The sequence below is a fragment of the Leptonotus elevatus genome, chromosome 17 (genome assembly GCF_054856555.1).
Source record: "Leptonotus elevatus isolate MCC_2025b chromosome 17, RoL_Lele_1.0, whole genome shotgun sequence".
NCBI classification, from domain to species: domain Eukaryota; kingdom Metazoa; phylum Chordata; class Actinopteri; order Syngnathiformes; family Syngnathidae; genus Leptonotus; species Leptonotus elevatus.
The window spans coordinates 2,608,218-2,634,057 of NC_141255.1; the positions used below are offsets into that span (position 1 = coordinate 2,608,218).

General features: G+C 40.5%; 1 protein-coding gene across 2 annotated transcripts in view; it reads right to left on the reverse strand.

The window, feature by feature from the left end:
* LOC147159225 (ankyrin repeat- and BTB/POZ domain-containing protein 3-A-like) overlaps positions 1 to 25,840 on the reverse strand; it is a 56,452-nt gene that overhangs the window by 7,692 nt on the left and 22,920 nt on the right. Inside the window, exons 2-9 of one of the 2 annotated variants that reach the window (XM_086059392.1) lie at positions 13,359 to 13,511; positions 9,846 to 10,122; positions 7,214 to 7,366; positions 6,010 to 6,175; positions 4,354 to 4,443; positions 2,218 to 2,319; positions 1,902 to 1,995; positions 644 to 779 (exon numbers count right to left, since the gene is read on the reverse strand). In XM_086059392.1, coding sequence (XP_085915518.1) covers positions 644 to 779; positions 1,902 to 1,995; positions 2,218 to 2,319; positions 4,354 to 4,443; positions 6,010 to 6,175; positions 7,214 to 7,366; positions 9,846 to 10,122; positions 13,359 to 13,511 — 1,171 coding nt within the window. The remainder of the gene's footprint in view (positions 1 to 643; positions 780 to 1,901; positions 1,996 to 2,217; positions 2,320 to 4,353; positions 4,444 to 6,009; positions 6,176 to 7,213; positions 7,367 to 9,845; positions 10,123 to 13,358; positions 13,512 to 25,840) is intronic. The other variant, XM_086059393.1, reaches the window with a different exon arrangement.

Here is a 25,840-nt window from a genome sequence, read left to right on the forward strand (position 1 = left end):
AGTATCGTGGAATCTTTTAGAGATTTTTTACATTTTCTTTCAAGAATAAAATCTCAATATTGCAAGAAAGAAATTTTATGACAATCGATTCCCATATAAACATATACAATTATTTTAATAAGAATAAATCAGAATATTAACACATTTCTTAAAGAATATATATAAATAAATAAATAAATATATATATATATATATATATATATATATATATTACAAAATGTGGTTACATTTTTTTACAAGAATATATATAGCTTTTTTTATTTTATTTTAAACAATTTGTAAATGAGAAAGCAAATTTATAATATTACAAAAATCTTTGGAGTAAAATCAGAATATCACAAAATTAACTATTTTTATGAAGAATATATATATATATAATTAATTTATTGTTGATTTGTTATTTTTTTTTTACAAAAATAGATTTTTTTTAACAGAATAAAAGAAGAATATTACAAGTTATACCTTCTTAAAGAAAATAAATTCAGAATATTACAAATTCATTTTTCAAGGAATTTACCAGAAAATATTTTGATTACTTAAGAGAAAAACTTCTGCATATTGAAATAATGGAATTTCTTGCTGAGAATCAATTGGGAATGTTGAGACACGTGACCTAAAAGAGTAAAAAACAAACATGTCCAACCTGTGTCCATGCGCCGCTGCCAGGCTGAAGGAGTTCATGTCGCCGAGCGGTGCCGCCGAGATGCCATTGCGACACGTCGTGCCGATCATGGGGTCGGCGCCTCGCTCCAGGAGGAGACTCACCAACTCAAAGTTGCCTGCTCACCACACAAACAATCATAATGAGGAAACAAAGTCAAAATCTTCAGATCAAATCAAGTGGTTACATTAAGAGGGAGATGTCGAATATTAGGCAATAAGGTGAGAAAATGAGCAGGAAAAAAAAGATGAAATACTGTGAGAATTTTCATTTTTATTTTACAATAGTAAAGTCATAAAAGTACTGTAATATGAGACAAGTGATCATTTTATGAGGAGGGAAAATGTTTGGGTTACAAGGAATATATTTAATTTGTAGAGAATAAAGTGAAAATAATTACCCCCCCCCCCCCCCCCCCCCAAGTCCCAATTTAATGAGAATATAATTAACGTGTCAGGAGAAATGTAATCGATTGATTCTGGACTCAGCCAATTCTTGTATATCAGCCTTATTTTTAAAATTGCATCTAAAATATATTGTTTGGATTGATTTAAATCATTTTCTTAGAAAAAAAAAAAATTCTATAATTTACATTCACTGGCCACAAAATTAGGTACATCTATACATCACTAAAAACATACTTTGAGCATTGATTAATAATTCAATATGTAATGAATTATTATTTCATAAACGGCTGCAGCCTGTTGTTCATTTTTAAAATCAAGTATTTTTTCCTATTATGCCATCGATTAATCGGATGATTTTTCAACATGACGCACACTATGACCTCACATTTTACAGTAGCATCGGCGTCATTGAATGTGTATGGCTTGGCCTGGTGAGTGACGTGGGTGTCCATGAATGAGATTGCGAAACTGGCAGCCTGCTTGCTTGTTAACCTGTTGCTAACCTGTTAATTGAGAAAAGCAAGCTCTGCGAAACTTCAAGGCAGAGATTTAGTTTGGACCGACTTTTTTAAAAGCCAAATTCATCGATTTCTTCAAATAATTGTTGACGTCCTAATTTCCCCCTGTGAAATGATATGCAATGATCCTCTCACTGACTGTCCAACGTCCCGAAAACGTTGCCAGCCATCCGATCCAAACAGCAACTCCAAAGTAAAAGCCAAAAATGAACGAGGCGTGACCAAATCGCGTGTTTGGCGCGGATGGGAAACGCCGAACGTTACTTTGGCCAGCGTGCCAGAATGCGTCGTGTTTTGCGATATTGTGGCGTGGACCTGCGGCGGAGGCCAGCTGCAGCGGCGTCTCCGTGTAGTTGTCGGCCCCGTCCTGCAGCGAACCCTCCACGCCGGCGCTGTTGTCCAGCAACAACTGAGGTGGGAACGGCGTAGTGGAAGGGGGGAGGGGTACAAAATGGAGGTCAGAGGAGAGAAAAACACAAAATGGACATTTTTCCACATATAAGACATCTTCTGCAAGCGCTGTGGGATTGATTTGGAATACACACATGAATCCATATAGCCCTTACTCATATTTTTCCCCATTGATTTTCTTTTTTCAGGGGGGGTGGGGGGTGGGGGGGGCGTCAACTACCTGTACGACAGACGCGTGTCCGTGCAAGACGGCGAACGTGAGCGGCGTCCCGCCGCGTGCGTCGGGGGAAACGGACGGGTGCTTGTGCACTGTGGCAGGCACCTGGGAAGTCACATTTCACAAATTAACGGTGGCCAGCTGGGGGCGCTAGCAGGCGGGCCACGAGCAGAGCTGTTGCAAGAAGTTGCGTCGTGTCGATTAGATTGGCGGAAAAGAGGTTGCCAGGGGTTACGTTGACTTTACGGCGTGTTGTTTAATGATGATTTTAGCGGGTGAGCAGAGGGCAGAGTTAAAAGTATTAGCATTGCTAAAATATGTTAATACTCGTCAGTTAATAGCAAGCGACACTATCCAATGTGTTTCAAGCCTCGCTAATTAAAATATTGACTTGCTGTGTGTTTTGGGGTATGGCCTTATGAGCCTTTTTTGTGGGTCTAGTCATGATAAACATGCCTAACCAAATTCCAATTAAAATAATAATAATCAAATTTAAAAAAAATCCAAGGTTCAAGGATCTTTAGAAATGACCCACTGAAAAAGTCTATTCAAAGTCTGTGTGTTTTTTGTGCACGGCTTCATTAGACTTTTGGGGGGGATCTAGTCATGATAGACATGACTACCAAATTTCATGTTGGTAAGTGAAAATGTCTTTGCCAGCTGATACAAAAAAATATATTAAAAAAATACAAGGGACAAGGATGTCTGTCAATGACTTCTTGGAGGGCCTCTTTAAAGCAATATGGCTGACTACCTGTGTCTTTTTAAACATGGTTTCTTAAGACTTTTTTGTGGGTCTTGTCATGATAGACATTGCTACCAAATTTCACTTTGCTAAGTAAAACCGTCTTCAGGGGCTGAATTTATTAAAAAATAAATGAAAAAATCCATGGTCTAAGGATCTCTGGAATTTTGGCCTGTGTCTTTTTGAGCAAGGGTTCTTAAGACTTTTTTGTGGGTCTGGTCATGATATCCACTTTGCTAAGTAAAACCGTCTTCAGGGGCTGAATTTATTTAAAAAAAGAAATCCATGGTCTAAAGATCTCTGGAATTTACTCTTAAAATGGCCTCTTTGAAGCAACATGGCTGACTTCCTATGTCTTTTTGAGCATGGCTTATTGAGACTTTTTTGTGGGGCTGGTCATGATGGACATTTCTACCAAATTTTATTTTGCTAAGTACAACCGTCTTCAGGGGCTGAATTTGTAAAAATAAAAAATAAAAATAAAAATCCATGATCTAAGGATCTCTGGAATTTTGGCCTGTGTCTTTTTGGGCAAGGGTTCTTAAGACTTTTTTTGTGGGTCTGGTCATGATATTCACTTTGCTAAGTAAAACCGTCTTCAGGGGCTGAATTTGTTAATTTTTTTTTTTAATAATCCATGGTCTAAGGGTCTCTGGAATTTACTCTCAAAATGGCCTCTTTGAAGCAATATGGCTGACTTCCTGTATCTTTTTGAGCATCCGCTGATTGAGACTTTTTTGTGGGGCTGGTCATGATGGACATTTCTACCAAATTTTATTTTGCTAAGTACAACCGTCTTCAGGGGCTGAATTTGTAAAAATAAAAAATAAAAATAAAAATCCATGATCTAAGGATCTCTGGAATTTACTCTTAAAATGGCCTCTTTGAAGCAATATGGCTGACTTCCTGTATCTTTTTGAGCATCCGCTGATTGAGACTTTTTTGTGGGTCTGGTCATGATAGACATTCCTCCCAAATTTTCACTTTGCTCGATCAAACTGTTTTCGGAGGCTGAATTTTCACAACATTGTGAGCGATTTCAAAAGCATTCCGGGTAACTTTGCTTTCAACAGGTGCCGTCATGCTGGAGTTGACGACGAGGTGACAGCATTCATCTCAACGGACGTCCACAGACTCGTTAATAAGCACGCTAAGTTCATCAAACGTGCGGCGTGCTCGCTGGCTGCGGCGGTGAGTCACGCGCTCTCTCTCCAGGAACGGCGAGCATGCATTATTGATGAGCGGCAAAACAAACAGAAAAGCCCCGCAGAGGCGCCACGGCAACATCATTATCATGCTGCACTTTAAGCGATCGCTTATCGCTTGAGCGGCGTGGCGGAGCGCAAGGCCAGGAAGCAGGAAGCGGCAAGCAAGCGCAGCCACAAGTCACTCACCTCGCTGTTTATGTCGGCGCCGGCATCCAGGAGCATTTGGACCATGGCCTCGTCACCGCGCACACACGCGTACATCAGGGGGGTCATTCCCTGGAACACAACACACACACACACACACACACGATTACTGAATTAGTTCAACGCAACGGTACCATTGAATTTTTAAAGGCACTGTGATTGATGGACTGATTTTCAATGTTACGGTATGCTTGCAGCAGGGCCAAAAATCGGGCTGTTTTTCAGTCTCATGACAGTTTTTCTCGTAAAAAATGAAGAAATTTTTTCTTATACAATTCAGACTTTTTGTCTTGCGCAATTCAGACATTTCTAGTAAAATTAGGACTTTTCTTGCAAAATTCAGATGTTTTTCTGACATAACATCATGTTTTTTTTTGCTTGTGAAAATCAGATTTTTTTTCCTGTATAATTATGACTTTTGTTTCTCCATAGAATTAAGACATTCTTTTGTAATATAAAATATGTCCATTTTATGACTTATCTCTTGTAATATTATGATCTTTTCTGGCTTTTTGTTTTCAATTTAGACCTTTTTCATTAAAATTAGGACTTTTTTTCTTGTGGAAATTTTGTAAAATTTGGACTTTTGTCATAAAATTAGGACATTTTCTTGTAAACATTTTTGTTTGTGAAACTGAAAAAAAATATCCTTGACTTTTTTTTGTAACATGACATTTTCTTTTTTTTCTTTTGTGAAATATTTTCTTATTCTCACAAAAATATGACTTTCTTGTAAAAACTGCAACTTTTTACTGTTTGTCTTGTAAGTTTGAATTTGACTTTTTTCCTTACAAAATTATCACGTTTTTCTTGTAAAAATGTGACCTTTGGCTTGTGAAATTCTGACTTTTACATTGTTAATCTAGGATTTTTTTCCCCCTCATGTAAACCTTTCCCCTGCAAAATGATGTCTTATTCTTTCTTTTTTTTCCACTTCACTTCACCGAGTAGAAGTCCCCAAAGGGATTTGTCTTCCGGTCGTCTGCATTTCCGGCGGTTTTCAAGGCCTTCCAACACATGGCGCGTCGGCCAAAAGTCTGTTCCACTGGATTATGTGTCCCCCCTCTCCACCACACTCATTGCTTTGGCTAAACCCCCTCTGCATGTGTGCACTGCATTTAAATAGTTTCTCTATTTCTATTGTGCAAGTCGTGCTGATCATCATCAGATCACGGGAAAAAAACGGTTAATTAATTATGTACTGGTCTGTGGACTTCTTTTGTGTTCTATTTCTTGTTATTGTGTTTATTTCTATGGCGACCAACCGGCAAGAGGAGCCGTCGGTCTCGAAGCGAAGGGTTAATTGGGCCTTCTGCTGAACACGTCAGTTCGCAACAAAAGCCGATGGAAACGAACACTTGTTTGTGTGGGAGACTGCGACTTGGCGGCGCGCGTGTTGGCACGCGCCACAAGAAGATGCTTCACGCTCAAGTTTTCGTGGTGCCGTTCTCCAAGCCAAAAGAAATGAGTCACGGATAGCTGAGAGAGGCTCCGGCCGGCCTCCCTTCCACTTGGGGGCACTAGAGACACGTCGTGAGCCTAATTTCATATTGAAATCTTTTCAAATTAAAAAAAAAGAAGAAAAGTCCAGTTGTCTCGATTGATTCCATTCGTGAAGGTCTGACGGAAGGCCGGCACCTGTTCACTGACGCTGTTGATGCCGTCGGGTCCGAGCAAATTCACGGCCTGCTTGACAAGGTCGGTGCGTCCGCAGTTGAGCATCCGGAAGCCCAGGTCCTGCAGGAACTTGGCCTCCGTGGACGCGGCGTCAAGCTTGCGGGCGCCACAGAAGCAATCCTCCGCTCTGCACAACAACACGCGCACAAACAGCAATTTCATGTTTCAAATGTCTTGCAATGCTTAACGTTCATTCCTGTATACGTTTTATTTTCAACACTTAAAATGGTAATAAAAAGATGTTAGAGTAGCCTTCACAATATATTTATTTGAATAAAAATGGCAGTTCTAAAAATAGAAGTTCCTCTACAAAATATTTTAATTACTGTAAAAAAATATATATACCAAAAATATTAGCAGTTTCTCAATATCTTCCTTTAGCTTATCTTTTAACTCAATAATTTAAAATACCCAATATATAAATTTCTTCTTCCAAATTGTGTGTGTTTTTTTTTTAAACAAAATAAATGATGATTACTAAAACATATGGCTTTTATCTATAGGCCTTAAAATATGTAATGAATATTTCCTCTTATGATATATATATTTAATTTAATAATAATAATATAATATATAATATTTTTTAAATTCTTAATAATAAAAAAATTACCAAAATAAACAAATTTTCTACAATTATTCTATAATTAATATATATATATATTTTTTTAAATAATGGTAACATAAATCTCAGCATTTTGACAAAAAAAAAATCTTTTTTGAAATTTAAACACACATTCGTCTCATAAAATTGTATTTAAAAACAACAATACTCAACATATAACCCTTTCTATTATAATATTATTATGTATTTAACAACAACATTAAACTCCATCACTGCCATTGATGGCTATAGACGCCTGAACCCGGAAAAACTGTGATGTCATTTTAGGTTAGGGTTGTATAAAACGGAACTATTTACAAAATATTCCCTTATCCTTGACAAAATGTCAGCTACTTCTCAAAATCGACTCCATTTTGTGTGCGTTTCATTTTTCAGTCGACAGCAAGTGGTAGTACAAGGCAAAATGTCCGCCCCCTGAGATGGCTTACTGCTGCGGTGACACAAAATGTCTTTCAATGCTAATCATTTAGGCAGCGTCAAGCATTATTATGATGATGATGATGATGATAATGGTGACTATTGAGCGTTGTGCGGTGCTCTGACTTGATTTGTCTGGGCTCGCAGTCGACGCCGGGCAGCATGAGTCGGGCGGCCTGCCGCACGTCGTCGCTGTCCACCGCCGGGCTGCGGCGGTGCTCGGCGTGCGCCACCGCCACCCGGATCCACTCCATCAGCGGCGGCATCACCAGGAACGGCCTGAAGGGGGCGAGAGCAGCTGCGTCAATACCGCGCGCCGCAGCGACTTCCTCATTACAGTTATCTATAAAGGCGGATCGATGGTCATGAAAATAGATTTAGACTTCCTCCAGGGGGGGAAGATGGAGATGCTAAAACTCTCACGACAGACCTTCAGTCAAAATAATGCTGTGAGCTTGACTTCATATTTCAGCAGTTATTTGCAGTCAACATGCTCGAAATCTTGTTTTGTCCTCCAGGTGATACAACAATTCTCAATCGTACTTTCTTGGTTAAAGTTGAAGTCGTTTTTCATTAGTAGTTATTAGTTTTTAGCAAAAATTCTTCGCTATAGTTTAGTTTTTATTATTAGTATTAGTATTAGTATTAGTATTAGTTCATGGCGTAGAGGCGCAATGATTCATCAACAACTAATGGATTATAATATTAACTGATAATTGTTTTAATTGGTTAGTCATTTATAGACCTTAACATTTTTGGGGGGGTTTGGTTTATGGTTTTATTAAAAAATAAAAAATAAAATAAACATAAAGAAAACACATTACAAGTCTAAAATATAAATTGAAGTAAAAAAGAAAACAAGAATAGAAAGAAAAAAAAAAAGAGTTCATTAGTTTAAAAGGGGTAGGAGGAAGTTAAAAACGTATCTAGTCCTACCCCTTATTCGTTTTATGTTGATAAAATGATAAGGTAATGTATTTCAACAAAAGGGAATGTATAAACCTAGTCATATATACAAGTGCACTTTAACATACGCACACTTGCCAACAACATGTCCTTGGAATTTTAGCCTTTCAACAATATGTACAAGCTAGCTAACTAACTAGTTTGGTTAGCTTCTCAACAATATGCACAAGCTAGTGTTAGAGTAGACAATATTAAGTATTGTACTCTTTGCGTGTTCAATTAACTGAATGGTGAGATCCTGGTGAAGAAGTCCCTTTGCAAAGGTATTATAATTATCAGAAGCTTCTGATGACAAAAACCGATGACACTGAAGCCGTGTTCCATCAGATTGTGTGTCGTCTACTCCGGCACATCATTATTTATTGAAAAGTGGGTGAATACGAAAAGTCTCCTCCCTCAGCAAGTTCCCAGGAATACAAATCAGATTAGAGAAAAACAATACATCAGCCTGTGCCTCCCCTCTTCCGACCGGCAGAGACCGGCCCCAGACTAAAACTCCCTTCAAGATAGCAAATGGAATAAACCCGTTGCCCTTCTTCTGAGAGTGAGACAGATAATACAATTCTATTCATTGAGCCATACTGCTATAACTAAATCCAAAACGGCTAAAATATAAATTGAAACTGAAAAACAATGTTAATAACTTAACACTAGCTAGCAAACTAGCACAGTTAGCTACTTCAGCTAGCTGGTTGGAACATCCGCTGTCGGCAATATAAAATCAACAAAAACAACATTTTGACACTTCTGAAGCGTGACAATAAATTATTGACACTGCGGAGTATCAAAGTCAAATAAACAAAGATGGCAGCACACGCTTAGTCATGATAAATTCCAACGTGTGTTGCTACGTGGACGCATGCTAATCAGTAACCATCGATAGAGGAAGACAATCGGCCCCTTGGCCTTGGCTGGTCGGATTAGAGCAACGCACACACCACCCCGCCACAATTGGTGTATTCTGGCCATTGGGGGTTCAAACAAGGTCGACCTGGAAGTAGGCCGGGCCTCATCTGGAATTGCTCGTTCATCATCGGCTTTCATTTTTTTCTCATCTTCAATTCCTTTTACACTCGCGCGTTGTGTAATCAAGCGTTCGCATTCTCCTTCTCTTCTAGTCTGCTCCATGGAAATGCCATCAAACACAGCACACGTGGCAGGCAACAAAGGCACGCACGCGCGACAAAAGTGTTGCAAATCATAAATGGCAAATATAATAAAAAATGTAAAAATCATCTAAAAAAACATGTTAAAAAATGTAATAGAGCACCATATGGAAGTTATAAAAGTCTCACACACAATTAAAAAAATTTGATAAAATTAAAAATGTATCTAAAAAGTAAATACATTGAATAATAATAATACATTGAATAATAAATTTAAATGAGAAAAAATTAACAAATGCATCAAAGGAATCTGGTGAAAAAGATGAGTAGTATGAGCTGCAGATGATCAATTTTGTTATCAACAATAAAAGGCATTTATGCAGATCACATACTTTTCCATGGAAATCGGCCGATCAATTGGAGCACTACTAATAAATAAAATTTTATTTAAAAAATAATTGGATAATTAATCCCAAAATATTCTTCAAAAACCACTGATAAAGATTTAATATGTAGTTTCCACAAAAACGATTGGGGGAAAAAAATAAACAAAAACAAAAAAAATACTCTAAAAAAAAAAACTGGGAAAAATATGTTTAAAATTTGAATAAAAATGTAATATATAAAAAATAAATAAATAATCCTTTGCGACATGGAGTTCAATGGGCCGAATTGTTGAGCCGTACCTCTCGGTGTGCAGGGTGACCTTCGAGGGTTCCACGTTGGGGTTCTCCCACTCTATCTGCGGGCAGTGCATGAAGTAGCACAAGGTGTAGAGCGCCTCGGGCTCCCAATGGACGCCGGCGCAGGCCGCCGTGCCCGAGCTGCCGCCGCTACTGCTGCTGCTGCTGCTACTGGCGGCGGCGGCCATCTTGTTGTGGTGGTGATGGAGCGGGGTTCCGTTGCTCGTGTTCTTGATGTGCAGAGGCTGCAGGTGGTGCATGGCCCGCGACACCAAATCACCTGCAAGGACAAGATGGAGGAGGAGAGACCCACGTTAGGGTCATTTCCATTTATATATATATATATATTATATATTCACAATTTTATTTTTAATTTTAATTTTTTTTATTCTAGAAAAAAAGTTATTTATTCCTTGCAATGTCATTATGAAATAGTGCCAGATATCAATCAAGACCGAACTGGAAGTTTGCAGGTAAAAAAAAGGTGAGATTTTGCTTCCAGAAGGCGAGGTCAGCCGCATCTGATCTTGATTTTCTCGGAATTGTTGAAGGTAGTCGGTCACGCCTTCTTTCCAGGAAGCGGGCCCAGCATGAAGATAAAGAGGACAAAAGAGAAGAGAGAAAGCGAGCGAGCGGCACTTCTCGAAAGCGTCCAAGCCTGGCGAGCCGAGAAGCGGCGGGCGGAGGGGGGGGGGGGGGGGGGGGTGGGTGATTGTCGTCTTCTCGGGGGGTTCGCGTCCGCAAATAACAACTTTGATTTTTAACGAGACAAACTGCTAATGCCTCCCTTGATGAAGCGCCTTCATGTTGCTTCATTAATTCTTCTGCTGCTGTTGCCTTTTTCTTTTCTTTTCTTTTTTTTTTTTTAAGGGGGAGGTGGGTGCTCTCAATAGCTCAGCAATAAATAAATAAATTAAAAACAATCACGCAAGGCAGCCTACCGGTATGTTCTCTCCCTGTTGGAAGGTCTCATCACTCTGTCCTCTATGCTGACAGAATATGCAGATGAGCTGGTGACTAATCAAGTGTTTGTCATATCATTGAGTCGGGAAAAAAAAGCAGAAGTCAACTATTTGATATTTATTTAATAATTGTTGATCAGTGATTCTCAAAGTATGGTGCGAGTAGCACTACTGGTACGCGGGGCTCCCTCTGGCCGTATGGCCCCCCAAAAAAATCCAGATTTACTGCCCATACAGTTCAGTTGTATTTAACTTGCCTCTAAAGGTTTTCAGTTTTGGGGAAAGTTCAGATGAACTGTTCTCTTGAAAGAAAGAAAAAAAACATTCTCATAAAGCTAAGATTTTGCTATCCACATTTTTTGTTGATTATTCCTGCAAAATGTATCATACTATTTTTATTTTTATTTTTTTTCAAAATACAGAAACATTTAAAAATAAAGAAAATTTATATATATTTTTATTTTTTTATCTAAGAAGATTGCATTTTTATTGTCAAATCTTGCTAAAATTCTATCTTCTCATAATCCTGTTGCCTATTTTCATTTCACAATATTAGGATTTCACTTTTATCTTCTGAATAATCCAAATTGTTTTTCTGATAATATTTCGATCAATGTTTTTTTAAAGGCCCAAAACTAACTGGCACGTACTGTAGACGGGCAAATATCTCAATGCAATTGCTCCAAAACCCTTAAAGTGTCCCATTACTTTTGCATACACACCATGAAACTCAACAGTCAACACCAATTGAGTTTTTATGCCATTTTGAAAATCAAGCACACAAAAGACGAAGGCCCAACATGACGTCTCGAGTCTCGAGTTGAGACAAAACATCAAAGCCGCTGTCCGATGTTTATTTTGTGCTGGCGAGAAAAACGAGGACGTTGTGGCTTTGGGATTAATGGATTCATTGCTTAAAGTGAATCCTTGGCAAGCGAGACCGCCGTCGCGTCTTCGCCGCCTGTGCCGTCCTCGCGCTCGCTCCTGGAAGGCCGCCTCGATGACACATGCCAAGAGGATTGTGGAGGACGCACGCTCACAAAACTTCAGTCCAAGAGCACAAATGCAAAGAAGTCTCGTCGTTCAAATCTACACTCGGGGACATTTCATTAGGCACACTTGAACGGATTGACAACATTTGGGAGCAATCGGATCAAATCAAGCAGACTATCGGTGTCTTTTCCAGCACGGCTTCTTGAGACTTTTTTTGTGGGTCTTCTCGTGATAAACGTGCCTACCAAATTTCACATCGCCAAGTGAACGTGGCTCCGGGGGGCTGAATTTTCAAATCCTTTCTGGCGGGGACGCTACATAAAACGAATTGCCTAAATTGGATCAGATTAAACGATGCTACTCCATCAAGTCGATAATATTTGAAAGGCAAGTAGAGAGAAGCATCCGTCCTCCGGAGAGACACTCCCCAAATGTCTCAATGGTGCTTAACAACCGTGTTTATGTTTATAATACGGCCCATAAATGCCAACCCTGTTGCTTCGATAATTAATTAAGCACAGGTCAGAGCACAAACAAATGTCTTAAAAAGTCAGCCCCCAAAGCCGGTTTCACTTAGCAACATGAAATTTGATAGGCATGTCTATTATGAGTAGACTCACAAAAAAAACTCAAATAAAAACATGCCTGAAAGATGCAAGAAGTCGGCCATGTTGGTTTAAAGCAGCCATTTTAGGGGCATGAATAGACTCACACAAAAAAAAGACTCAAGGAAACAAGCCTGAATGATGCAAGAAGTCGGCCATGTTGGTTTAAAGCAGCCATTTTAGGGGCATGAATAGACTCACACAAAAAAAAAGACTCAAGGAAACAGGCCTGAATGATGCAAGAAGTCGGCCATGTTGGTTTAAAGCAACCATTCCAGGGTTATTCACAAGGATCATTGCTCCTCGAAACTGTTTTTGAAAATTCAGCCCCTCAAGCCAGTTTCATTTAACAACATGAAATTTGATAGGCATGAATAGACTCACACAAAAAAAAAAGACTCAAGGAAACAGGCCTGAATGATGCAAGAAGTCGGCCATGTTGGTTTAAAGCAGCCATTTTAGGGTTATTCACAGGGATCGTTGCCCCTCGATGCTGTCTTTTAAAAAATCCGCCGCTGAAACCAGTTGGTAGACAAAATGGCAAGGAATTTGACTTTTCATCGTCGTGTGTGGGCGGAGCATGGCGGCAAAGTTCGGTGACAGGCTACAGAATAGCAAAGCCAAATAACTCAACTCCAAATGTCACTCAGCCCATCAAGCACGGGTTTGCCCGCAGCTCGGATTCGATTCTACATTTCCCTTCATTTTCAATGTGTCACGTCAAGAAAAATGAAGCGTGGCAAGCGTATAAAGTCCAAGATAATAAAAAATAGATGGGCTGGAGATGAAAGGCGACACATGCCGGTGAATCTCTTAGCTGCCTGCGAGTTGAGAAGCTCTTCCATCAGAAGAAGCCATTGCAATCCCACGAGAACATACGGATAATGGAGAAGACGCGCTGCTGTAAAAGCACTTGACGTGACGATTTTCACTCTTGAACGTCACGTGGTACTCACTCAGCTCGGCGATGCTTCCCACCCGCGTGGCGAGCAGCGACTGTTCCACCGTGCGCAGTTCAGCTTGAGTGTAGCAGCCGTGACCTTCGCCTCGGCCCGAGCGCTGCTGCTGATCCCGGTGGAGGTTCAGACTCTCGGGTAGGCTCAGCACGCCTGTAGAGATGCCAGGGATGCAAGGTCAGGAAAAGCAAGTCTGGAAAAACAGGATCATGTTTTGTCGCGAGGAGGCCAGGCAGGGAAGTTCCAGAATCCTTTCCCCACAGAATTGCTCCCCCGTGCAGGAGAAAACCTACGTAAGCATGGCGAGAACAAATTATATCTAAATTCTGTTCTTGTGTATTCCCTGTCCAAAAATCAACACTCTGTCTGGGACACACCCTTTGGTTACCCGAAGGGTCTGCGACCTGCAATTAATTAGAATTCATGTTTTTTTTTTTACATATTTAAATTAAATTAATCAATGATTTAGATTTAAAAATTAATAATTAAATATTAAAAATGTCAAAGTGAAGAAAAAGGTAGATGAAAGGTACATGAAAAAGTTTTTTAAAATAACCTAAAATGTCCGAAAAGGAAAAGCAGAAAATTATCATAAACAGTCCATGAAATTGCCAAAACTGTCTGAGAATTTAATTAAATAAAAAAAGTCAGAAAAGAACATGTTCAAAAAGTTACCTAAAAATGTCCCCAAATATTTTTTAAATTTTTTTGAAATAAAAAAAAATCACAAAATGACCATAAAATATCTTTGGATTTGCCCCCCCCCCTCCCCCTTCTTAAAGGCAAAAAAAGAGAAAACGTTCAAAAATTATATAATGTCCAAAAACTAAATAAGAATTCCACAAAATTACCATAAAATGTTCGCAAAATTGCCGCAAAAGGCAGAAAATTTATTTAAGAAAAGGCTGAAAAGAAAATGTTATAAAAATAAATAAATACATGAATAACCATATACATTGTCACAAATGTCAGAAAATTGATAGCAAAAAAGGCAGGAAAAATGTCAAAAATAGCCATAAAATGTCTTAAAAGGGAAGAAGAGAGGCAGCAAATTGCCCAAAACGTATGAAAAACAAAGTATAAAAAAAATGACAAAAACTAATCCAAAAAGGGAAGCGGAAAGGTAGAAGAAAATGAAAGTGGACGCATTGGATGCTGCTGTCATATTATTTTGTTGTGGTGCAGCTTTAATGATCTCTTGGTACATTAGACTAACACCTAACTAACATCATTTCTTTTCATCACAATCTTCAAATGTTTTGCGGCTCCAGACACATTTTTGGTTACTTATTTGGCTTAAAATGGCTCTTTGGACAGAAAAGCTCGCCGACCCCCCGGGTTACCCAAGCAATAGACGGATAGTAAACAATGTACACATCAGTTACCTTAGCACCTTTCTCTATTTTTTGTAATAGAAAAACACTGCTTCTGTGCCACTGATGAGCCGACAACCCGAGGTTTAAGCCACAAGTTCTACTTAAATCCGATCATATCTTATGTTACACACTATAAAACACTTTTATTCCGTCAAGCTGTGCAGCTTATAGGATGTTTCTTATCAACGTGACTCCAGAAGTTAATCCCCGTGCAAACACACTCGGAGAACGTAAAGTATTTACTTCTTGTCTTGGGGAAAAGTGCGCCGTAAACAACATTTGCAGTCAATCCCCAAATGTGAGTTTGGAATTCAGTGAGGAAACGTGGCTGGCAAATGCAAGCAGCAGGAATTCAGGCAACCTCTCCCCGGAAAGTCCCAGCGAGGCCTCATCAAAAAAACATTCCGACATAAGGAAGACTCGATTTCAAGTATGAAGCACTTGAAGGAAAGTCATGTTGCGCCCACACACAATCACGAATGTATTTTCAGGCATTGCTTCTTGAGACTTTTTTGAGCAGCTACTTATGACAGACATGCCTACAAAGTTTAAATGTTTCCAAGTCAAACTGGCTTTGGGGGCTGAATTTAAGAAAAATAAAAACAGGGGTCAAGAAACCCTGGAAACGACCAATACGAGGTCCACCTCAAAGCAACTTAGCACACTTTCCGTGTCGTTTCAGACATGACTTCTTGAGACTTTTTTGTGGGTAAATGCATGGTTAACACTCCTACCAAGTTTCATGTTGATCAGTGAAAGTGGCGACAGGGGCTGAATTTTTAAAACAATACTGGTGGCAAAGATCTCAAGAAATGCCCTTAAAATGGCGACTTCAAAGGAAAATGGCTGACTTCCTGTGTCGGTTTTTGGCATGGCTTCTTGAGACTTTTTTCTGGCTCTACTCATGATACACGTGCCAAGCAAGTTTTGTGTTCCTAAGTCAAACTTGAGAGCTGAATTTTAGGAAAAAAATCCAGACTTAAGGATCCCAGGAAATGGCCAATACAATGGCCACTTCAAACCAACATGGCACATTTTCCGTGTCGTTTCAGACATGACTTCTTGAGACTTTTTTGTGGGTAAACGCATGGTTAACACTCCTACCAAGTTTCATGTTGATCAGTGAAAGTGGCTACAGGGGCTGAATTTTTAAAACAATACTGGTGGCAAGCATCTCAAGAAATGCCCTTAAAATGGCTACTTCAACGGAAAATGGCTGACTTCCTGTGTCGGTTTTTGGCATGGCTTCTTGAGACTTTTTTGTGGGTAAATGCATGGTTAACACTCCTACCAAGTTTCATGTTGATCAGTGTAAGTGGCTACAGGGGCTGAATTTTTAAAACAATACTGGTGGCAAAGATCTCAAGAAATGCCCTTAAAAGGGCTACCTCAAAGGAAAATGGCTGACTTCCTGTGTCGGTTTTTGGCATGGCTTCTTGAGACTTTTTTGTGGCTCTACTCATGATACACGTGCCAAGCAAGTTTTGTGTTCCTAAGTCAAACTTGTTTGGAGAGCTGAATTTTAGGAAAAAAATCCAGATTTAAGGATCCCAGGAAATGGCCAATACAATGGCCACTTCAAACCAACATGGCACATTTTCCGTGTCGTTTCAGACATGACTTCTTGAGACTTTTTTGTGGGTAAATGCATGGTTAACACTCCTACCAAGTTTCATGATGATCAGTGAAAGTGGCTACAGGGGCTGAATTTTTAAAACAATACTGGTGGCAAGCATCTCAAGAAATGCCCTTAAAATGGCTACTTCAACGGAAAATGGCTGACTTCCTGTGTCGGTTTTTGGCATGGCTTCTTGAGACTTTTTTGTGGCTCTACTCCTGATACACGTGCCAAGCAAGTTTTGTGTTCCTAAGTCAAACTTGTTTGGAGAGCTGAATTTTAGGAAAAAAATCCAGATTTAAGGATCCCAGGAAATGGCCAATACAATGGCCACTTCAAACCAACATGGCACATTTTCCGTGTCGTTTCAGACATGACTTCTTGAGACTTTTTTGTGGGTAAATGCATGGTTAACACTCCTACCAAGTTTCATGTTGATCTGTGTAAGTGGCTACAGGGGCTGAATTTTTAAAACAATACTGGTGGCAAGCATCTCAAGAAATGCCCTTAAAATGGCTACTTCAACGGAAAATGGCTGACTTCCTGTGTCGGTTTTTGGCATGGCTTCTTGAGACTTTTTTGTGGCTCTACTCATGATACACGTGCCAAGCAAGTTTTGTGTTCCTAAGTCAAACTTGTTTGGAGAGCTGAATTTTAGGAAAAAAATCCAGACTTAAGGATCCCAGGAAATGGCCAATACAATGGCCACTTCAAACCAACATGGCACATTTTCCGTGTCGTTTCAGACATGACTTCTTGAGACTTTTTTGTGGGTAAATGCATGGTTAACACTCCTACCAAGTTTCATGATGATCAGTGAAAGTGGCTACAGGGGCTGAATTTTTAAAACAATACTGGTGGCAAGGATTTCAAGAAATGCCCTTAAAAGGGCTACTTCAAAGGAAAATGGCTGACTTCCTGTGTCGGTTGGGGCATGGCTTCTTTTAAAAACAATAGTACAATACTGTCCGCCATCATCTCAGGAAATGACCAGTAGAATGGCCACAAAATGGCTGACATACCTTCAAGACTTTTCAGTGGTTCTACTTTGGATAAACATGCCTACCAAATTTGATGTTGCTAAGTTAGAATGGCTTCAGGCGATGAATAAAAAAAAAAAATAGGGCTCTTTGTCACTCGCGTGGGGGATCAAGCAGAAGGGTATAATGGCTTTTTCCTGAGCTTCCATTTGATGGCGGGCCAATCCCTCTGGAATGCCGGCTGCATCGCTGCACATCGCACCTTTGAACGCTTGCACAAAAAGACGGAATTTCTTTTTTCACTGGGATTACAGTGGCGATAATCCTCGTCAAGGTCAATTAGGTCACATTGATCCACTGTCTTGATGACGTGCGACTTGCGACTGCATCAAACACGCGCTCTTTCTTTTTTCCCACCTGCAGGAATCGATTCTCTCCAGGAGTGCGGCAATCCCTCCAAAACCGCATCACTACCACCACCACCACCACCCACCCTCACCGGTAAGAAAACTCTCCCGGAATATTAACAGGTAGTCGCCATGGCAACAGGCGGTTGCGCTGTGATTGGCTCAGCATGCCTTATAGTGTAAGGGAAGCACAAACACAATAAAAGACCCTCGCAGCTGCATGCCTGATGGATGGGCAAGCACAATGAGATCCTCTTTGGAGCGGTGCTGCTAACAGTTGTGCCCAGTAAAAATAATAATAAAAAAAAAAAAAAAATCAATGCATCATTTTTCGATGAGTTCTCCCTTCAGTTAATACGTTTCAGGTTCCACTCACTTCCTGCCCCCTCAGTGCTGTAGAAAACAAATAACAGTGGGCACATTCATATGCGGACATTGTGAAAACACTAAAAATGGAAAAATGTTGAAAAGATGTGGAGTTGACATTGAAATAAAGGTTATCGTGGTAGTGAAAAAAATAAAAAATCAACTCCCTTTGCACAAAAGGTGACGGCGGAAAAGCAAGGCAACAATCGCCATGACACAATCCCACACGTTTGGGAACATTCGGAGAGGCAGCGGCCGCTTGTCGTGCGACCGCCACGCAAAAAATGCGCTTCCGGGTCAATGGACGACCAGTCACCAAGGTTGGGACGGTGCTTGAAGTTCGCAGCTGTGATGGCTGACACCCCCAAGGCTGTTTTGGGAACTCGACCGCGGCATAACGCGAGGAAACCGTGCAAAAAGACATTTTATTTCATTTTTCCATTCAGAAGACCCCCCCCCCCCCAGTCCAGACCATGCAGTGTCCAAGTCATTTTCCAACCGGAAGTTGCACACAGCAATGAAAACAAAAGCTCCTTGGGGGAGGTAACAATGCTAAGTGAAGTCCTGACAGCGCAGTTAAGACGTTCATATTCTTTTTACTGCTGTCAGCACCACGGCGGCGGGGGTGGCAACATTCCGGCCCCCTGACAGCTAAGATGCTGACTGAGGTTGAGGGGGCAGGATTGGGGGGGGGGAGGTTACGATCGGGGTCTCAGGCGGGCCACCGTCCCGGCCTGCCACTAACTGTCACCGTGACGACCCCCGAGGGGATTTAGGGTGACGGCGCAATCATGGCAGCTGGGCCGTTAATGGAGGTGTCAGGTGTGCCGCCGACTTTCAAGCGTTCATCCAATCAGACGAATTCTTCAGTTGGAAGCCGCTCTCGGACTTTCCCGCCAGGAGACAGCCGTGATGTGACGGCTGAGGGCCCCGCCGGGGTCACACTTCCTGGCGCGGCTGACGGACGCTCCGAGCAGAGGAAGCGTCAAGCTGACATGTCGGGTCTGTTTTTTCCCCGACGACAATTCCTGCACGACAACCAAAGCCAGGAATCGTTCCTGGAACTTGCACGCACAAACAACGCATTGGCAAGAATGATATTTAAAAAAAAAAATTTATATAATAGCTATTTTTTTGTGTTTTTAACGTTTGAACCTTTCTGTTATGTTTCTTTGATACACCAAATATGTTCAAGAGTCAATGTGACCTGCTGCAGACGAGATGAGATAACAAGAAGAAAAAAAATACTTTATAATCTTTTTTTAACTTTCAAAATGGGTCACTTTGAGACACAGGATAGTTAAAATAAATGATTTGGCAATTTTAAATATTTTTACTTATTTGTGACTAAATGTAATTTATTAATGGCTTTTAATTGTACAAAGTTGTTCTTATTTCTAGTTTTTGCATTCTCATAAAAAAGTATTTTAAAACTTTTGATATTAAAAAAAATATATATTAAAATTTAATTTAATACCGTGAACAGTTGAGTAGGACCATAAAAAAACATATTTTTAATTTACATTTTTTAATTGAATCTATATCAGTATTCAGTCAGTATTGTAATTTGATATTTTTTAACATGCTTTTTCACGAATTACATTTAACATAATTTTAAGTGAATGTAAATATAATTTGAACATTGAAAATAAAAATACTTTTAATTGTAGAGGCTTTATCTTGCTTTTTTTGTATTTTAAGTAAACACATTTTTTTCATGTACTTACAATTGAATGAATACCATCTACAGCAGACGTTTTTTTAAAACAATAATTTATTGGAATTATTTTAATTAATACTTTACACAATTTTTCATATGGAAATGTTTTAAATATATATACTTTTTATTTAACTTTACAAATTACAATAGTATATATGTTTTCAGTACACATTAAAAATGTCCCGTAGGAATACCTATAAATGCACAATGCATTTGAAATCCACTGGAGAATTGTGGGTAATGTAGTCCACTGAGACTGAAGCATCGTACATCTTTTATGCAATGGCAGTAACAACAAACTCTCCTAATGCGGCACCTCCGGGGATGCCTCTCACCCCTGCCCGCCCGCGGCGCAGCGCGACAACCAATCGGAACGCAAATGAGGAGCGCTGAGACCGTTTGGGGATCATCGTCGCCTTTCACGCTACACCTTCGCTGTCACTTAACGATTGCGCTCACTCAACCGCTGAGCGCTCTCATTTGTGACGCTGAGGCGGAAACGTTGTAAACAAGCCGCTTCCTTTCATGCGGAGGCACGCTGAAAAGTCACAAAAAAGACAAAAGAAGGATTCGAGTTAACAATCCAAGATTCCTAAAGAGCAGAGCGCTGCGTATGTTTACGACATTATCCAAAAAAACACATTTATGGGTTTTTGTTTTGAGAATACTTTGTGTGTTGCGGGCGCCATCCAATTAGGGAAGTGGGTCAGGAGCGAGAGGAGCAGTGGGGGCCATGAGAGCAGCTGAGGACGCTGGGGAGTTAGCAGGCAGGCCAAAAAAAAAGAGAAAAAAAGCTCGCCACATTGCGGACCGCCGGACCTTGCCCACATCTTTCGCTCGCGCGCTCCCCAAATAGTGCAAGTTGAGGCTAACCATGCAAAAGGAAAGTTTGGATTGTACTTCCTAAAATTATCTTAAGACCAGGATACAAGTAGGAGTGCTTCGTTTTGGGGAAAGGCGACTAAAATCAGAGTCAAGATTTTCCCCCCAAAATTTAATTTCCAAGCGTGTATGCTAGCTCCACTTCCTGTTCACCATATAAGGGCATTCATCAGTGCCATTTTCGGAAACTAATACATACATCAATTAAAAAAAATTTTTTTTTTATTCATATAAGATAGATCGATATACATATTCAGATATTACGTGCTTAACTCTGATTATGCTACTTTGGGTACATCTTGGTTTGAACAATTTTTGAGGCACTCGCTATTGATACGAAAGGAGAGTGATGCTTTTGAGAAACAACCACATACTGTATTTTTGCCTTAATCCACCTAGCTTAATGCTAACAAAAAAAAAAAGCAAGTTGCCATCGGAGGAACGAGGCGCATCTATGTGGTAGTGTTATAACGCTTTAAGCAAGGAACATTTGAACACAAATGTGCAGCAGCACATGTAGACAGACAACATAACAATACTCAAAGACAAATATTATTCATCCTCGACGAAAGACAGCGAAAGATGATTGAAGATGGAAATTTGGCTTTCGTGCCGTGACGACCTGGTTGGGAAGCTGCAATTATAAAAGATCATGAGTCACTTGTGACCTTTATATTGATCTTATTTATCTTACAGGTGGCTGTATTTCATCAAACGCATTTCATGACTGCACTTTATTGCTCACGCCTCGTTTCATTATTTCCCTTTTCAAAGGCAACTTAAAGCCACATGTTTTTTCTCTCCATTTGCAGCCGCCGCCGCCGCCCACTGTTGCACTTTCCGCATGCGACACCTTCCTGCCTCAACATCCCAACACGCTGCCCGAGTGCGACACATGCTCTTAAATCAATGTCGTACTTCAACCCTTTAGCCAGAGAATGACACAAACGAGGACCTAAGTGAGCGAATCCCTTGAGGAGCACCTAAAAAAAAAAAAAAAAAAAATGCTGCTGCCCGAGCGCGACGTATAAATCTCTGACTTGAAGCGGATCTTTGCAAAAACAGATTTGCTCCCCAAGAGCTTCAAAACAAAGGAGAAGGTCACATAAATGTGGACCTAACTGAGTGAATGCAAACAAACAGCCCGAGCGTGACGGCAAAACCAATGCGGCCCGAGCGCGACCTATAAATCTTTCACTGTGAAGCCTTAACTATAACACGTAGCTCTTGTTAGCTTTGCCACTTTGAATGTTAAAAACGTGTTCAGGCTCTGCATGTCATGTAAATGCGGACTGAACCCAGTAAATCCCTCAAGGAACACCGCAAAAAAAAAAAAAAAAAAATGCTGCCCGAGCGCAGCATACAAATCTTTGACTTTGAAGTAGATTGTTTTTCTTCTGTTATCTGTTTGCTTCTCCATTTAAAAAAAAAAAAAGAGAGTGTAAGAGCACATACAGTGAACCTAACAGAGTGAATGCAAACAAATGCTACCCAGGTTTGACAGTAAAACCAATATTGCCCGAGCGTGACCTATAAATCTTTCATTGTGCAGAACTAATGTGGATCTTTATACTTTGGTACTTTGCTACCCAGTACCTTAAAAACTTCTTGTGCAAACTTTACGGCACATAACAAAAACATGGAGCCCATCCAAGTGAATTCCTCAAGTACACTGAAAAAAAAAAAAAAAAACTGCTGCCCGAGCGCAACTTATAAATCTTTGTGGATCTTGAGCCTTGTAGGTTTGTTGGTCAACACCTTAAACGGCAAGTGTAAGGGCACATAAAAAGGTGAACCTAACTGAGTGAATCCCTCAAGGAACGCCATTAAACAAATGCAGCCCGAGCGTTAACGGTAAAACCAATGCTGCCCGAGCGCGAGGTAAATAAATCTTTCGACTTGTAGATTTTCTCCTCTGTTTACTTGAAAACAAAGTGTGAGGGCTTCACATGACATAAATGTGGACTTAAACTGACTCTTACGGAACACCACCCCAAAAAAAAAAAAAAAAAATGCTGCCCGAGCGAAACATTTTTCACTTTAAAGACATGGATCTTTCAATTTGAAGGGGATCCTTGTACTCGTTAAAACCTTTTATGTACCTTTAAAACAAACGGTGAGGACGTTCCATGACACACAAACATGAGCCAACGTGAGCGAGTCCCCCTCAAGGAACGCGGCAAAACAAAACAACGGCTGCCCGAGCGCGACATATAAATCTTTCACTCTGAAGCGTGAACTAACACGTGCATTTTTTTTTAGTAGTGTTGCACCTTGTATATTAGAAACAAAGTGTGCAGGCTAAACATGATTCGTAAAATTGACATAATTGGGCGAATCTCTCAAGGAAGTCCACATATAACGAATGCTGCCCGAGCGCACACTGTGCAATTTTCACATATCTGCTTGTAGGTGTGCTTAAAACAAAAAATGTGAAGGCTTTCACATGACGCCTGAACCAAACAGAGTGAATCCTCCAAGAAAACCCCCCCCCCCCCCAAAAAAATGCTGCCCGAGCGCACACTGTGCAATTTTCACATATCTGCTTGTAGGTGTGCTTAAAACAAAAAATGTGAAGGCTTTCACATGACGCCTGAACCAAACAGAGTGAATCCTCCAAGAAAAATCCCCCCCCCCCAAAAAAAAAAAATGCTGCCCGAGCGCACACTGTGCAATTTTCACATATCTACTTGTAGGTGTGCTTAAAACAAAAAATGTGAAGACTTTCACATGACGCCTGAACCAAACAGAGTGAATCCTCCAAGAAAAATCCCCCCCCCCCCAAAAAAAATGCTGCCCGAGCGCACACTGTGCAATTTTCACATATCTGCTAGTAGGTGTGCTTAAAACAAAAAATGTGAAGACCTTCACATGACGCCTGAACCAAACAGAGTGAATCCTCCAAGAAAAATCCCCCCCCCCCAAAAAAAAAAATGCTGCCCGAGCGCGATCGCATAACTAATGCTACCCGAGCGTCAACTTTGAAGTGGCTCTTTATACTTCTAGCTTAGCTCCTCAGTACTTACTTTACATCACCCAAGAAAGTAGGCCCAATAGAGTCAATCCTTGAAAGATGAAAAAGAGAAGAAGGTGAGATTTTCACCAGGCGACGTTTGCGTCAAAGCAGCAGGATAAATACGTTTTGAATATAGACTGCTTATATATATTTTTCAACACAGCACCAATTTTCCCTGGAGAAATCCGCACGGCTTGACGAGAAGAAATCCTCGACCTCCTCCAGGGAGTAAATGATCTCCCCCAACGTCAAGTCGACAATCGCCGGGCGATTCTGCGGCCTGCTGCTTTTTCTTCTTCGATGTGATGTTTTTTATTTCGCTTTTAACGAGTCGCGGGCTACACAAGCGACGGTCGCAGACAGAGTTCGTGCTTTAAAGTGTGGTTCGCTAACTCGCTTCGGATTTCAAGTTAGCGTATCCAATGAGTTTGAAGTTTGGGTATCAAAGTCGGACCTTCAAACCCAGGTCCGGGTTTTAAACTGGGGCTCGTATTTCAAAATAGAGTTTCGAGTTACAGTTACATTTCAAAGTCAGGGTTTCAAGAAAGGGTTAGCATGTCGGAGTACAGTTTCAAGTCTTGGTTGGGGTTTAAAATTAGGGTTTTAAATCTGATTTAGGGTTTCAAATAAAAGTTCAGGTGTCATGCCTGGGTTAGGGTTTTAAAGCCACAGTTAGCATTTCAAAGTAGGGTTGTGAGTTAGGGCTTCAAGAAAGGGTTAGAATTACAGAATAGGGTTTCAAGCCTGGGTTAAGGTTTCAAATTATGGTTTTAACTCTGACTTGGGTTTCTATAGATTCAAACTTGGGTTAGGGTTTAAAGCTTGGGTAAGGTTTTTTTTTATAGCAGGGCTTGAAACCAGAATTAAGTGTTGTTTTAAGCTTAGGTTAGGGTTCAAGTTAGTCAAGACTTAAAGTATGGTTTCAAGGCAGGGTTAGCAAGTGATTGAGATAGGTTGAAATTTAGGGTTTTAAGACTGGGTTAGGGTTTCAAGGTTGGATTAGTCTTTCAAAAGTAGGGTTTAAAACCAGGGTTCGGGTATCGAACCAGAGTTAGTGGTCAGAATAAGGTTTCATTCGTTGCAAATTGGGGTTTTAAGCCAAAGTTAGGGTTTCAAGCCTGGGTTAGGCTTTCCATGTAGGATTTGAAACCAGAGTTTCAAGGCAGGGTAAGAAGCCTGGATTTGGGTTTGAAGTGAAACTAAGTGTTGTGATTTTCAAAGCATGCCGCAGCATTGTGTTGCAAGCAGAGGATCGATGGCGGCTGCCCGGAGGCGAGCGTCGCCCGCTCCCGACACGATTGCACCCCAGCGATTTGTGCCATCGCGACCGCTCTCGATCAATAAGGACTCCTGCGGGCCGGCGAGCGCGGCCGCCATTTTCACATCGTGACATCAGATCGGCACCGCGTTAATCGCCGACTGCGCGGCCGGCGGAATCGTTACCGAATCTCACCTGCTCACTTATTGAAGGGAACGCGGGAGAGTATGTTGCTGTTCCTTTGATGTCCACATGAGTGTGCCAAAGCGGAGCCAACGACAAAGCAAAGGACTGCTTTAGTATAAGATGATTGTTTTCTTCCCTTTTGTGGACGTGACCTTGTTCACCAATCAGCACAAAGTAGTGAGCAGTGTGCCTAATCCTGCCCCTTTAGAAACCTGACCACTGCATTGACACTAGTGCCAAAAAGGTGTATGGATTTTTATTTAAAAACATTTTTACCTTAGAAACACATAAAAATTGTGTTCACCCCAAAAGATATTTTGCTGCCCATACACTTTAAAAATAATTTGTTCAAAAAATAACCCATCCATCCATCCATCCATCCATTTTCTGTACCGCTTGTCCTCACAAGGGTCGCGGGGTTGCTGGAGCCTATCCCAGCTGGCTTTGGGCAGTAGGCGGGGTACACCCTGTACTGGTTGACAAAAAATAAAAAATAAAATAAAATAAAATAAAACAAAATAAAATAAAATAAAAAAAATTAAAATAAAAAATAAAAACGATTTGAGTAAAAAAAAAAAAAAAAAAAAGGACTATTCTACTACTTGGGCAAGTTTGAACCAACATTCCAGGTTGTCTTGTGCAAAAAACACCACCACCCAAAAAAATCACCAAG